Below are 15,000 nucleotides of genomic sequence, written 5' to 3' on the forward strand. Positions count from 1 at the left end.
GTGATTGACAGGTTAGAAGGTTCATGTTGTGTTCAGGTTTCTCTGTGTTCAGTTCCTCTTTTTAACTCATTTTAGGAACTTTTAAAAAACAACAGTCGTGCTTGTTAAGGCGCTCCTTTACTTTTTTATCGAGAGTCTCATAGTTCATTTAATTTTTAAATCACGTACAGATTACTTTCATTTTTCACTTTCATTTTAAGAATCTGTTAATCAATGGAATCAGTCTGAGACACGTCTACTGTTGGACAATAACACGTAACAGATGTGTAGTTAAGCACGGTGTGTGTGTGTCTGGCTCGGGTTCGGTTGTTTGCAGTGAAGAAGAAGACTCACTGGTGTTAAGAGGAGACGTGACGAGAGCCACGCCCACATGTACCTGTTTATAATTAACTCACACCTTTAAGCTGCACTTTTACACCTGGTCCAAAGTGTGTGATGAAGAACGAGTGAAGACACCGAGGCTTTCACAACCGAGCCTGTTTTTATTTCTCTATTAAACCTTTGGCTCGGGACAGAAGCTTCCGGAGTCTTGTGTGACCGAATTCAGTGTGAAGGACGAGTGATTTAAAATCTTCTCAAACTTTTATATGTTTAATAATAAACACCCCCCTGTGTGCAGGACGTGCCTACTGTACATTACAGCATCTCTCTGGATTCACTGTGTGTGTGTGTGTGTGTGTGTGTGTGAGAGAGAGAGAGAGAGCTCCTGTGTGTGTGTGTGTGTGTGTGTGGTGAGAGAGAGAGAATCAAATCAATCACGACCTGCATAGTCTAATTACCTCATAAACCAGATTGTTAAAGTGACTGATACCTTGTTGAAATAAAATCTTTATTTAAGATCTTCCTGTTTATCTCCAGTGTGATGAAGATGAGCGTGATGAAGATGAGCGTGATGAGGATGAGCGTGATGAAGATGAGCGTGATGAAGATGAGCGTGATGAGGATGAGCGTGATGAGGATGAGCGTGATGAGGATGAGCGTGATGAAGATGAGCGTGATGAGGATGAGCGTGATGAGGATGAGCGTGATGAAGATGAGCGTGAAGAGGATGAGCGTGATGAGGATGAGCGTGATGAGGATGAGCGTGATGAAGATGAGCGTGATGAGGATGAGCGTGATGAAGATGAGCGTGATGAAGATGAGCGTGATGAGGATGATCGTGATGAGCCTGAACGTTAAGGATGTGATGTGAAACGTCGTCTTGCCGTGAGACACTTTGTCCACACCTCCTGAAATTCCTTTCAGCTCGAGTCTTGATGAAACACTCGACAGTGTGTCCGTGATGAAGCCGCTGTAAACTCCTCCCGCTCGTCTCTACAGTTTTACAGCCTGCAGTGTTTATTAAAAGTCCTGCGGTTCTCTTTATCTCTGTGATAAGAGCCAGAACCTGAGTGTTCCCCTGGTAGCGTAGCCTCTCCGCGCTGCTAATTCAGCTGCTAAAGCTAATAAGCTAATTACCTGAATCAGGTAAGCGTGAGCAGGGGAAGGTTCACGCGCCTCACTGGTTGATGAGCTGATGAGTTCTGTGAGTGTTTGTTAGTCTGTAATCAGCTGGATTGTGGTGTTTGTACAGATTCTCTCATATTTATGGTTCTCGAGAGGTTCTTTAGTTTTCTCCTGAGTCAGACCTTCAGGTTTGGACGTTACGGTTGAAGCTCGTCGTTCTTGGTGTGTACGCATGTTGGAGACAGTTCAAAGTGTTTGTAGCTATAGACAGTGTGTGTGTGTCTGTGTGTGTGTGTGTGTGTGTGTGTGTGTCAGATTATAGGATGAAGGTCCTCTAAAATGATACCTTTCTATTTCTCTCTGTGGCCGTGGCGTATCTGTGAGCGTCCCGTTTGTGTGTCTGTAGCCGTATTTAGAGCCGAATCGAATCTGTGTGAAAGTCTCTAGATTTGGCTGAGCTGGGGGATTCCTGTTTCTATAAATATTTCCATCTCTTTTTCTCTCTCTCTCTCTTTCTCTTTCTCACACACACACACACAGACACAAACGGTCTGTTGCCTAGCAACCCATTATGAGCCTCTTTGATTTTGGTTTCTCTGTTTAAATGCAGATCCGTTTGATTGTGTCACTTCAGACTCGTTACAGGATTATTGGGGTGATTTCACCATCACAATACATGACATCACAGTGAGGATGAGTGGGCGTGGCCTCGGGACATGTTTTACAAACACACCAATGAAAACAGACAGCAGTGATGTCACTCGGTTACACTGGAGTCAATCAGATCGTTATTGTACTAAATATTGTAAAAAAATCATTGTTTTGATAATGAAGTGAAAGGTGTCGATGGTTCAGCAGGACGGGTTTATGCTCACGCTGTCTGTCCTGACTGTAACGTCTGAGCTCAGTGTCTGCAGGACTGTCCAAGTGATTCTTACGAGAAATAAAACAGTGGTGTGTGCGTGTGTGTGTGTGTGTGTGTGTGTACAGAGACATGCTGATCTCGTACCTGGACCTGGGCATGTCCTTCTCAGAGCTGTGTGAGGAGGTGAGGGAGATGTGCAGTGTCCAGGAGGAGCTACCCCTTACTCTCAAGTGGATCGATGATGAAGGTGTGTGTGTGTGTGTGTTTATTGATTTATATTTATGTTTTTATATTTTTACCTGATACTTTTACATGACCGTATGTGTGTGTGTGTGTGTGTGTTGAGCAGGGGACCCCTGTACCATCTCGTCTCAGATGGAGCTGGACGAGGCGTTTCGGATTTACAGCCGCAGCGGACGCTCTGGTCTCCTCCTGCACGGTACTCACACTGACACGCGCCATCACACTGACGTCCCCGAGTGTAAAGTGTAAAGTCTCCCTGAACTCATCGTAAACACAGCTACAAGTGTGACCTTTAAACCTGAGGGTCCAATAAATATACAGTAAAGTTTAGATAAAAAAACAAGTGTGAACATCTCTCTCTCTCTCTCTCTCTCTCTCTCTCTCTCTCTCTCAGTGTTTCCCAGTATTCCAGAGAAGCCGGGGATGCCATGTCCTGGAGAGGACAGTAAGTGTGTGTGTGTGTGTGTGTGTGAGAGAGAGAGAGATCTTGACACTGAACAAGATCCTTTATATTGCTTTAGTCCGTGTGTGTGTGTGTGTTTGTGTGTTTGTTTGTGTTGGGGGGGCAGCAGGGAAGCATGGGGGGGGTATAGGTGGGAGGGGCTTAATACCCATCACTCCCAGAGACACTAGTTCGTAGTGGGTGTCTGTGAGCTCACGTGTGTGGATGTAGTGTGTTCCTTCAGGTGTGTGTGTGTGTGTGTGTGTGTGTGTGTAGAGAGTGTTCACAGTCACATGACCTAATGTTTCTCCAGCTGCGTCTCAGCGCCCGGGTTTAGAGCTGAAGCTGTCGCAGTCGTGAACTTCCGATCCGCGGCCTTCCAGTAATGTTAATCTAAATAAATAAACCTGATTAAGAGAGAGAACGTAGCGTCTAATAAACGAGCCGGCTGCAGATTAACGTCGAGTCTAAAGGAAAACTCATCACTTCACGTTCACCTTCTTCAGGATCTGTGTTTCTGTAGACCGTAAGAGCTGAGATCTCCCCAGAGTCTAATAAAGAGAGGAGACATTAAAGCACACAGCAGACAGACACACACACACACACACCCAACAAGACCATAGAATAATCTCATTATCATACATACAGCAAAGAGCAAATAATACATAAACATATTCCAAACGTCTTCAGATAACCAAAAAATATTTTATTTTAATGTGATGATCTGAGAGTCGGATCTCTGTCGCGTTAGACCTGTTCTTAAATCCTGCGTTCTCCTCTACTGATTATAAACTTCACCATGAAACAGTGAGGAAACACTGAGTGCAGCATAGACTTCACTCTGTGTGTGTGTGTGTGTGTTACCTGAAACACCAATTAGGATTAACATTGGACAGAGAGAGAGACAGGGAGAGAGAGAGACAGAGACTCTTTTTGTGTTCATACAAATATTTACACATTAAGTTTACTGAAAGTAAAAACAGTTGAAAGTGAGAGGACGTTTCTTTTTTTGCTGAGTATATATATATATATGAGAGACACAGTGAGAGACACAGTGAGAAAGATACAGTGAGACAGAGAGACAGTGAGAGAGAGATACAGAGAGATAGTACTGTATCTCTCCCCTATCTCACCTATGCGGTTTAACTATGTGAGGACCGATGCGCGGTGAATCATGATGAACCGTACATACTGAGAGACAGAGTGAGACAGTGAGAAAGATAGTGAGAGAGAGAGCGTGAGACAGAGAGACACAGTGAGAGAGACTGTGAGAGAGACACAGTGAGAGAGACACTGAGAGAGAGCGTGAGACAGTGAGAAAGTTGGTGAGAGAGAGACGATGAGACAGAGAGACACAGTGAGAGAGACAGTAAGAAAGAGAGACACAGTGAGCGACATCATGAGAGAGACAGAGAGAGGTTTTGAGGTTTTAAACACACTTTATTGTGAAACAATATAGAAAAACCTACCTTAAATTTTTTCTTGTGTATATACACACACACACACACACACACACACTTGCATATAAACACACATACGTACTGTACACACACAAACACAGTCAACATGCATACATTACATATACACAGACGCACACAAACAGTATTTACATATTTACAATTTTTATTTTTTATTTTTATAAAACACCCACTAAGCCCCCCACCCGACTTTCCTACTATTTTTTTCCAGTTTTTTTGTCCGTTAATTTACAGTTTTATTTACAGTTTGTGGTTTGGTTTCAGCTGTTGTCCATTTTTTTTTCTTTCTTTTAAATCTTTTCTTTTTTACCTGTTTTTTTCAGTTCTTTTACCGTGTTTCCTCCCCGTTTCCTCTCTGTTTTGGACAGCTGTAGGAACAGGTTCTCCTGCTCCTCTATCCCTCCAGGTGTGTGTGCGGTGCTGCACCCGGCCTCCTCACTCTCCTGTACCGAGCTGCTCTGAGTCTGAACGGGGTTTTTTCCGCTTTTTTGTTGGTTTTGTACCGGACGTCTCCTCCCGTTTTCTCCTCGGTCTTGTTGTGTTGTCTGTGTTGTCTTTGGGTGTCTGTGGTGGTGCGTTGGTCTGCGGTTGGGGGCGTGGCCACTGTCAGCACTAAACACTGTACCGGCATCAGGTTCTGCACTCACGCTGTGTACAGTGGTACCGGTGTTGGGTTGCACTCGAAACACCTCAGCAGCTCCGTGGTGGCAAAGACGGTGTAGCCACTGTTCCCCTCTTTACACCTAAAATTCACATTAAGTGTCTGTTCTCAGTTGTTTAAAATCATTGAAACTTGCGGGTGGAAGGACAGGATGTGGCGCATGTTGGGGTTTCTGCACCCGAGCGGGATGGCTCTCATAGGGCCGACGAACGTCCCGAAACGGGCCAGCTCCTTTATTATTGCCTCGTCCTTTATGAATGGAGACACGTTGGAGATCACCACCCTCACTGCGGGGACAGACAGAGGGGTGACTTTAACCTCAGCTCCTCTCACACGTATTCCGCTCCGTGTCAGTGCGCTCGCAAAGTCGACACTGGTTATAAAAACCACCACGGCATTATTCATCCGGGAGGCAGAGTAGATGTTCTCACACCCGACCTGCTTCCCCACTGCTAGCAACACGTCCTCAATCTGCACGCGTCCTCCGGCACACACCTGACACCATACCGGAGAGTCTCCACACCGGCCTCAGAGGCCGTGGTGCTCCGCTCACTCTCTCTCATTTTAAACTTTTATTTAACTAAAACATTTACTGATTAAGGAAAAAAATAAAATAAGCAGTCTCCAGTGAGAGAGACAGTGAGACAGTGGTGTTGGCTCAGTGAAACACTCCCACATTAGCTGCATGTTTGTGCTTCAGCTCTGATGTTTTGTTCAATTAATTTTGTCCAAGTTCTGTTAAATGTAAAGTTAATAAAGTTCTATAAAACTTCCACCCTGTTACCTGAACTACAAAGAGACAAACAGTTGCAGGTGTAGAGTGTGGTGATACGAGGGCGTGGCGCGGTGTGAGCGGAGGGTTACGGTTAAATGAAACATCAACTGAAACAAAAAAAAACAGCACAAGCTCTCACAGATAACCAGGAAAACTCAGAGACAGTGATGAAACACACGCTCGATCCGACTGAGGTCTGGAAGGTTTGGAGGCGGAGTCAACACCTCAAACTCTTCATCATGTTCCTCAAACCCTGACCAGAATAAACTGTGACACTTTATCATCATTAGTTATTTTTTTAAAATGTAATCCGTTATTCAGACAATTTATGTAATCCGTGAGCCAGACAGCAGGCATTTCCAAACCGTTGTTTCCAAACACTGTGTGTGTGTGTGTGTGTGTGTGTGTGTGTGTGTGTTTAAAAGTCGTCCTACAAGCCCCGTCCCCTAAAACTCGCCCCCCTCTGTTATTCCTGCTGTTATACCCCTATCTCACCTGTGTGGTTTGACTATACGAGACCGACACACGAAAAAGATGGAAATCTAATCACAGTGCCAAAACTCGCGGTAAATCATGATGAACCGTACTTACGGCCACCGCGCGAAACCACGTAGGTGAGATAGTGGTATTAGTAGGTGAGATAGGGGTATTAGTAGGTGAGATGGGGTTTTAGTAAGTGAGATGGGGTATTAGTAGGTGAGATGGGGTATTAGTGGGTGAGATAGGGGTATTAGTAGGTGAGATAGAGGTATTAGTAGGTGAGATAGGGGTATTAGTAGGTGAGATGGGGTTTTAGTGGGTGAGATGGGGTATAAGTGGGTGAGATGGGGTATTAGTGGGTGAGATGGGGTATTAGTGGGTGAGACAGGGGTATTAGTAGGTGAGATACGGGTATCAGTAGGTGAGATACGGGTATCAGTAGGTGAGATAGAGGTATTAGTAGGTGAGACAGGGGTATTAGGTGAGACGGGGGTATTAGTAGGTGAGATGGGGGTATTAGTAGGTGAGTTGGGGTATTAGTAGGTGAGACAGGGGTATTAGTAGGTGAGACAGGGGTATTAGTAGGTGAGATAGGGGTATTAGTAGGTGAGACAGGGGTATTAGTAGGTGAGATGGGGGTATTAGTAGGTGAGTTGGGGTATTAGTAGGTGAGATGGGGTATTAGTAGGTGAGTTGGGGTATTAGTAGGTGAGACAGGGGTATTAGTAGGTGAGATGGGGTATTAGTAGGTGAGTTGGGGTATTAGTAGGTGAGACAGGGGTATTAGTAGGTGAGATAGGGGTATTAGTAGGTGAGACAGGGGTATTAGTAGGTGAGATGGGGGTATTAGTAGGTGAGTTGGGGTATTAGTAGGTGAGATGGGGTATTAGTAGGTGAGTTGGGGTATTAGTAGGTGAGACAGGGGTATTAGTAGGTGAGACAGGGGTATTAGTAGGTGAGTTGGGGGTATTAGTAGGTGAGATGGGGGTATTAGTAGGTGAGTTGGGGTATTAGTAGGTGAGACAGGGGTATTAGTAGGTGAGATGGGGGTATTAGTAGGTGAGATGGGGGTATCGGTAGGTGAGATGAGGGTATTAGTAGGTGAGACAGGGGTATTAGTAGGTGAGATAGGGGTATTAGTAGGTGAGATGGGGTATTAGTAGGTGAGATGGGGGTATCGGTAGGTGAGATGAGGGTATTAGTAGGTGAGACAGGGGTATTAGTAGGTGAGATAGGGGTATTAGTAGGTGAGATAGGGGTATTAGTAGGTGAGATGGGGTATTAGTAGGTGAGACAGGGGTATTAGTAGGTGAGATGAGGGTATTAGTAGGTGAGACAGGGGTATTAGTAGGTGAGATAGGGGTATTAGTAGGTGAGACAGGGGTATTAGTAGGTGAGATAGGGGTATTAGTAGGTGAGATAGGGGTATTAGTAGTTAACAGATTATGGGCCAAACTTGACTGAGTGATGATGGTAGAATAATTATAAAGGTCTTGACTAAAACAACATGCATGAGGAATCACAAAGGAGTTTTCATTTTTCTGCAATGGGAAAGTACTCTAATTAGTTACGCTGTAGTGTAACTAATTACTTTTTAATGACAGTCATTTTGTAATGTAATTAGTTAAAAAAAATACATAAAAATAATTGACACAAAATATGAAGTAAAAATAAAACAAATTAACCTGGATTTTACCTTTAAAAAAAAAGAAGAAAAATTAAATCGTTTTGTCGTTTGTGTCCACAGGCGCTGTGAGTGTGTGTGTGTGTGTGTGTGTGTGTGTGTGTTTAACACAATGGAAACACTGTTTTATCAGAAGAATAAACAAGAAATCTCTCTAATGACATCCGATTGAGCGACACACTAACAGAATCAGTGCTGTAAAGTAAAAATAAAATAACTGAACCTGCACTTTACCTTTAAAAAGAATCTCGACAGAGCAGCGTTCCTGTGTAGAGCAGAGAGAAAGAGTGTGTGTGTGTCTATGCAGGCAAAGTAGGAGGGGCACAGCAGGCATAGAGCAGGCTGAGCCTTGAGCAGAGAGAGAAAAAGAATCTTTAACCTCTCTAATGGGACTTCCTTTTGCTTTACACACTGTAAACAGACGCATACAGACACAAAATAAAATATCTTTTACACACATACACACACGTGGTCACAGTGTTATAGTAAACGCTACACGCCTGCCAGGTGTTGATTATACCAGTAAGAGACGAGCACTAAGACCCAGCAGGGGAGACGATTACCCACAATTCCACAGCGCAAGAGAGAGAAAAACCGTCGGCTCAATTGTGATCACATGACGTTTTGCATCAAAACAAGAAGTGCATGTTATAGATTTGATTCACGCTGGGTTGGGATTGAATCTACAAGATGCTTTCTCAGAATGTTATGTTCCCTACCATTTATTCATAATGTGATTAGAGTTTTTTACTGTTACAAACTCCCTTCTGGTATGGAAGCATATTAAGAAATATTTATCCATTTTAGACAAGTTGTCTCTTAAGTCTCCAATTCCGCTTAATCTTGATTTTCCCACTTCCATACAGAGCATTGGCCTTTCGACTTGGAGGTCAAGAGGAGTGTCTGAATTAGGTCACTTATTTGATAATGGCCAAATGAGATCATTTCAGGAGTTAAGACAGGAATTCAGTCTGCCCAGTAAAGATTTTTATAAATTCCTTTAAATACGACACTTTTTAGAGTTGCAGTTAAAAGAAGGTAATATACGATTTGATCTTACTGAAATAGAAATAAAAAGCTTTTCTCTTCATGTACTCTTAAAAAAAAGATCTCTGAATTATATGCATTGCTGTCCAATGTTGGTCCTTCGACCTTTGACTCCTTAAGGATGACATGGGAAAAGGACTTGGGGTCTATTTTCAGTGATGAGGAGTTGCTATCTGTCTGCTCAAATACTTTCCCAAAAGTGCTTCAATTTCGGTTCATGAACAAAACTTTAAATGTTTTCATAGAACTTATTTAACCCCAGTTTGCCTCCATAGAATGTTTTCCAATTGTTCTCATCTATGCTTTAAATTTAACATGGAGATTGGCACGGTGATGCTTGTGTTATAGATTGTGACAAAATCAAAATGTACTGGAAAGAGATTCACAAAATTGTTCAAAAAATAATTGGAAAGACATTTGCTTTGTTCCCAAAAGTGTATCTCTTGAATTGTACAGTACTATTACTATGGTCAACTGCTCAGTTACCTTCGGTCAGTATGTGGTTGAGTCAGGTGACCACACTTTTGGAAAAATTAACTTATGACTTGCAGAAAAAATCTGAGGTGTTCTGGCGAATTTGGTCCTCTTTGGAACAATTTTGAGGGTCCTCATGGACCATGCCTTTCTAAACTTGGTTTGTGATTTGTTTTTATTTTTGTCTTTGCATTTAAGCAGTTATAGCCATTAGAGTGTGTTACAAAATTTTGCCTGTTGTCGAGATACCTGTACCACGGCTGTTGTTTTGTTACATAACAAATAAAAAAAAAAGCGCATGCGTGATACATGATACTCTGTACTCGTAAACCTAGGCTTGCTCGTTTTTCAAGTCAAAATTTATAAAAAAAAATCTTTGATCATCTTGTGCAACACTTGCAAACCGCGTTACTCACAATCCGAGGTTCCACTGTAGGTCAATAATTACACCAACCTAATGAAGTGGGGAGTTTTAAGGTGAGCCGTGTGAAATAGTGACTAAAAGATCCTTATGTTTTTACAACACAAGTTTTATTCAGTAACAGATGTGTTTCTACTTACACACACACACACACACACAGGATTTAGCCCAGTCTGATCCTTTGTCTCCATGCCAGGTTTTCCTTTAAACCATTCAACCGTTTGCCCCCAGCACCCGAGGGACTACACCCTGAGCGAGGGAGAGAGGGAGTGAGAGAGAGAGGAGGGAGAAATGGTGTGTGTATGGTGTAGACGGCACTCCCTTCTGCTTCATCCCTGATGCTCATCAGACAGCGGGAGCGACAGAGCAGAGAGGGAGGGACAGGAAAATACAAATAAGGACCACGGAGAGAGGGAGAGAGGGAGGAAGGAGAGGAGGGAGGGATGTACAGCTTGTGTGCCGGTGCTTACACAGAGACAGAAAAGCGCTGAAGGGAGCAGAAAAGAAGGAAAGCTGAATCGGTGAGCAGGAAATACAACACCCACCCACCCCTCCATCCCTCTATTCATCCCTCCATCCATCTGTTCATCCCAGCATCTAATTGTCCAGATGACAGAATGTCTTTGTGTAGGGATGCGGCTGACATTGAGATAGCTGGAGGAGAAGATGCCCTAGCTAGCTTCCACTACTGTGTGTGTGTGTGTGTGTGTGTGTTCTTGTGCAGGGTGGTGAGGCAAATGAGATACTGTCGTTTCTTACCCTCTCTCTCTCTCACTGCTGTGGTGTTTTGGCCACAAGTCCTGCTAGTCAGGCTTGTTTTGCTAAAAACCTTCTAGCAAATGTGTGTGTGTGTGTGTGTGTGTGGGATTAATGTTGCCTACCTGGCAGTCTTTACACTAAGGGGGAGGCAGAGACAGAAAGACAGATAGAGAAGAGGATCTCCATCTCTCGCTATTTTGTGCACAAAAGAAATCTCGGTCGTGTCCCAAATCATCGATGCAGCCTAGGAAGTGTGATGGTATGTGACTGTCTGTGTCACCTGATGTTTTCTGAGATGTTTAGATGCTGTCTTGTGTTGGAGTGATGTGTATGGAGAAGTGTGTGTGATGGATATTTATGTAATTAGTCTCTCTCTCTCTCTCAGGTGTAAATAGAGGCTGTTGCATTATTCAGGTTTACCAAAATGAGCTCATAGACACCCAAACATAGCACCTAGCTTACTGAGAACTAGCATGCGTGTGTGTGTGTGTGTGTGTGTGTGTGTGCAGATGTGAAAACACAAGGCGTCTCATTCACATGTCCCCAGATTAGTTTTATCGCAACAATGGACAATTGTACGTGTCTGTGTCTGTGCATGAGCAGAACCAAATACATTCTTCTTAACCCCGTCCTGCTTACATCTTAGTTAAACCATTTCAATAATAATAAATAATACAGTGCGGATAAAAGTTCATGTGTCAAAGTAGCGCCGCAGAGGTGCTGGGCCACACTTCCCATCAGCCCCAGAACGTCATCTGTCCTGATGATGTTCACCTGCGTGATGTTACTTCCTGTGTATTTAGGTTCTCATGTCCTGTCTTTCTGGGTCTCACTTTGTGCCTGTCATTCATTTTCCCAAATCCTACCTGAAGTCTGAAGTCTGAGCCTCGTATCATGTTTCTAGTTGCCTCGTGTGTTTCTTATCGTTTGTCCAATTAAAGGAGATTTGCACGTGCATCACTTTGCTGAGCAAAACTCAGTCTGTTTAGTTTAATAATGCTGTTATGACAAACCTGAGGTGTGTGTGGTGTAATTACTATGTCAGCTTTCAGGACCTTGTATACAAAATGCCGTGATGTTCAGTAGCCAGTGTGATGAACGCTCCTTAGTCCAAGATAAAGATTTCACAAAAGATTGTTAGATTGTTATTCTGTTCAAAATTAGACAAAAACGTGTTTGGTCATCAGTATTAGCTTAATTAAAATAGTTACAGTTATTATGATGTAACATTTACTTTGCATCTTTAAAAAAAACCAGTCAGCAAAACATTCAGTCAACAAAACATTCAGTAAGTCTACAACACAGCATCATCACTCTGCTCACTTCTGTTTTATAGCAGCTCTACAGAGGGTTAGGAAGGGGCTGAAGGGATTTAGAAGGGGCTGTAGGGGTTAGGAAGCGGCTGACGAGATTAGAAAGGGGTTCAGAAGGGTTTGTAGGGATTGAAGGGGTTCGGAAGGAGCTGTAGGGCTTCGGAAGGGGCTGTAGGGGTTAGGAAGGGGATGTAGGGGTTAGGAAGGGGATGTAGGGGTTAGGCCATGTCTGTAAGGGTTAGCCCATGTCTGTAGACAAAGAAAAGGGCTGAAGGGTTTAGGAAGGGGCTAAAGGGGTTAGGCCGGGGCTGTAGGGGGTTGTAAACGGCTGCAGGGCTTAGTAAATGTCTGTAGGGTTTAGTAAAAAGTGGACCAGGTTAGGGAGGGGCTGATGGTGTTTGAAAGGGGCTGTAGGGGTTGGGGGGTGCTGAAGGGGTTTTGGAGGGGCTGAAGGGGTTCGGAAGGGGCTGAAGGGGTTCGGAAAGGGCTGTAGGGGTTAGGAAGGGGCTGTAGGGGTTAAAAAGGGGATGTAGGGGTTAGGCCGTGTCTGTAAGTGTTAGGCCATGTCTGTAGGGGTTAGGAAAGGGCTGAAGGGGTTCGGATGGGGCTGAAGGGATTAAGAAAGGTCTGTAGGGTATAGGAAGGGGCTGAAGAGGTTTAAAAGGGTCTGTAGGGGTTCGGAAGGTTTTGTAGGGGTTGAAGGGGTTCGGATGGAGCTGAAGGATCCAGAAGGGGCTGTAGGGGTCCGGAAGGAGCTGTAGGGGTTAGGTCATGTCATTGTAGGGGTTTGAAAGGGGCTGAAGGGGTTCGGAAGGAGCTAAAGGGGTTCAGGTGGGGCTGAAGGGGTTTGGGTGGGGCCAAATAGGTTCGAATGGGCCTGAGGGGGTTTGGATGGAGCTAAAGGGGTTCCGAAGGGCCTGTAGCGGTTAGGAAGAGCTGTAGGGGTTAAAAAGGGGATGTAGGGGTTAGGCCGTGTCTGTAAGGGGTTAGATAAGGGCTGAAGGGATTAGACCGGGGCTGTAGGGTTAGTGGTAAGTAAATGGCTGTGGGGGTTAGTAAACGTCTGTAGGGGTAAGTAAACGGTGAACAGGATAGGGAGGGGCTGAAGAGGTTTGGAAGGGGCTGTAGGTGCTAGGCCAGGCTGTAGGGGTTTGTAGGAGTTTGGAAGGGGCAGTAGGGGTTCGTAAAGTGCTGTAGGGGGATAAAAGGGGCTGTAGGGGTTCGGAAGGGGCTGTAGGGTTTAAGCCGTGTCTGTAGGGGTTAAGAAGGGGCTTTAGGGGTTAGGCCGTGTCTGTAAGGGTTCGGAAGGGGCTGAAGAGGTTAGGAAGGGCTCGGGAGAGGCTGAAGAGGGTTGGAAGAGGCAGTAGGGGTTAGGAAGGGCTTGGAAGAGGATGTAGGGGTTTGGAAGGGGCTGTAGGGGTTTGGAAGGGGCTGTAGGGGTTTGGAAGGGGCTGTAGGGGTTAGAAAGGGGCTGTAGGGGTTAGAAAGGGGATGTAGGGGTTAGGCCATGCCTGTAGGGGTTAGGCTGTGCCTGTAGGGGCTAGGAAGGGGCTGTAGGGTTTGGGCAGGTGCTATAAAAGCTCAATCTGGGCTCATCAGGTCCTATGACCAAAGTTTAAGTCCAAAGTTTATGCTCACTAAAAATCTGAAGCTTTTTTCTAATAAGTCTGTGCTCATAACAAGTGGTTTTCTTATGGACACACAGTTAGCAGTGTAGTCCTAATCCTCTGAGTTCTCATCACACTGTGTGTGTGTTCGTGTGTGTGTGTGTGTAAACATTCTTAAATATGTGACCTCACCAGGTGTGTGTAAGTGATCTCCCGTCACTCTCACTCAAGCGGTATTTCTGATCACATTTCTGCTGTGATGTTGAGGTTCAGCTCGATCCTTACAGTGTTTAATTATGTGTTCTTAACCCCATTCCAGACGCTATAATGTTTTCGTTGCTTACTGCAGGTCAGTAGTTTAACCTTTCCGCATCAAACTTTACTTTTTGGTCAGAACGTGTATATAATGTTCAGCATAATAAACTTAAAAAATAATAATAATAATTTGTTTAGAATACTATCATCCTCGGGAGTCAGTTTGTTTGTTTTATATATTAATGAACCCGGCTCTGGTCCGAACTTATTACTGCTTCATTGATGTGGATAAAATAATCTGTTAAATGAAAGAACTTACCTAATTTAATGTGCTTTTTATTTTTAATTAATGATTAAAATGTCAGTTAAAGGCATGAAAATGAAAGGCATCATCAGAAGTCTTTCAGGCTTTCAGTCACGTTAAACCTCAGTCACGTCTAACCCTAACCCTCAGGATTAACCATGTGAGGAGATGAGGTGGAGTTTCTGAGCACATGCTGCTGTGACTGCTTGTGATAAAAGTGTAGGTGTAGCAGTTAGCAGTGAAATATTTATTCTATTTCAGGTTCCTGCAATCAAGGATCATTTTACACTTTCACACTTCATCATACTGCAGAGAAACAGCACCACTGCAGACAAACACCCTCGTGATATCGATTCACACTCGTTCACTTCGGAGGAGTTCTTATGCAACGTGCAGTAATGAAGCTAAGATAAATTAATCCTACAGCACAGATGTACATTAGCATTGTGTTATTAACTAATACTATAACTGGTCAGGTGTACAGTAAGGCGTGGACTCGCAGGTAGAGCGCTGTATTTATCACCTGAGTGAAATAAACCAAACACACTGACAATAATATTATTACTGACGGGTGAACAAACAGTATGTTTTAGATTCATACGAGGATTTCACACACAAATAATTTACAATAATAAAAATAGTAACAATAATAATAATAACTTTTCCACTTTTTGTATGCTCTTAGTTGCAGTTTCTACGGTGTGTAATGTATGAGTGTGAGATTATAAAGTCCTATTGAACTTGTT

The 15,000-nt window shown here is 43.9% G+C and overlaps 1 protein-coding gene across 4 annotated transcripts in view; it reads left to right on the forward strand.

Annotated features, from left to right (window-relative positions):
* prkcz (protein kinase C, zeta) overlaps positions 1-15,000 on the forward strand; it is a 66,521-nt gene that overhangs the window by 2,318 nt on the left and 49,203 nt on the right. For 3 of the 4 annotated variants that reach the window (XM_053503696.1, XM_053503697.1, XM_053503698.1), the window contains exons 2-4: positions 2,437-2,558; positions 2,661-2,750; positions 2,949-2,999. In XM_053503696.1, coding sequence (XP_053359671.1) covers positions 2,437-2,558; positions 2,661-2,750; positions 2,949-2,999 — 263 coding nt within the window. Of the gene's footprint in view, positions 1-2,436; positions 2,559-2,660; positions 2,751-2,948; positions 3,000-10,325; positions 10,538-15,000 lie in introns of those variants that run through there. The other variant, XM_053503702.1, reaches the window with a different exon arrangement.

This window comes from Clarias gariepinus, chromosome 9, assembly GCF_024256425.1.
Source record: "Clarias gariepinus isolate MV-2021 ecotype Netherlands chromosome 9, CGAR_prim_01v2, whole genome shotgun sequence".
Classification (NCBI taxonomy): Eukaryota; Metazoa; Chordata; class Actinopteri; order Siluriformes; family Clariidae; genus Clarias; species Clarias gariepinus.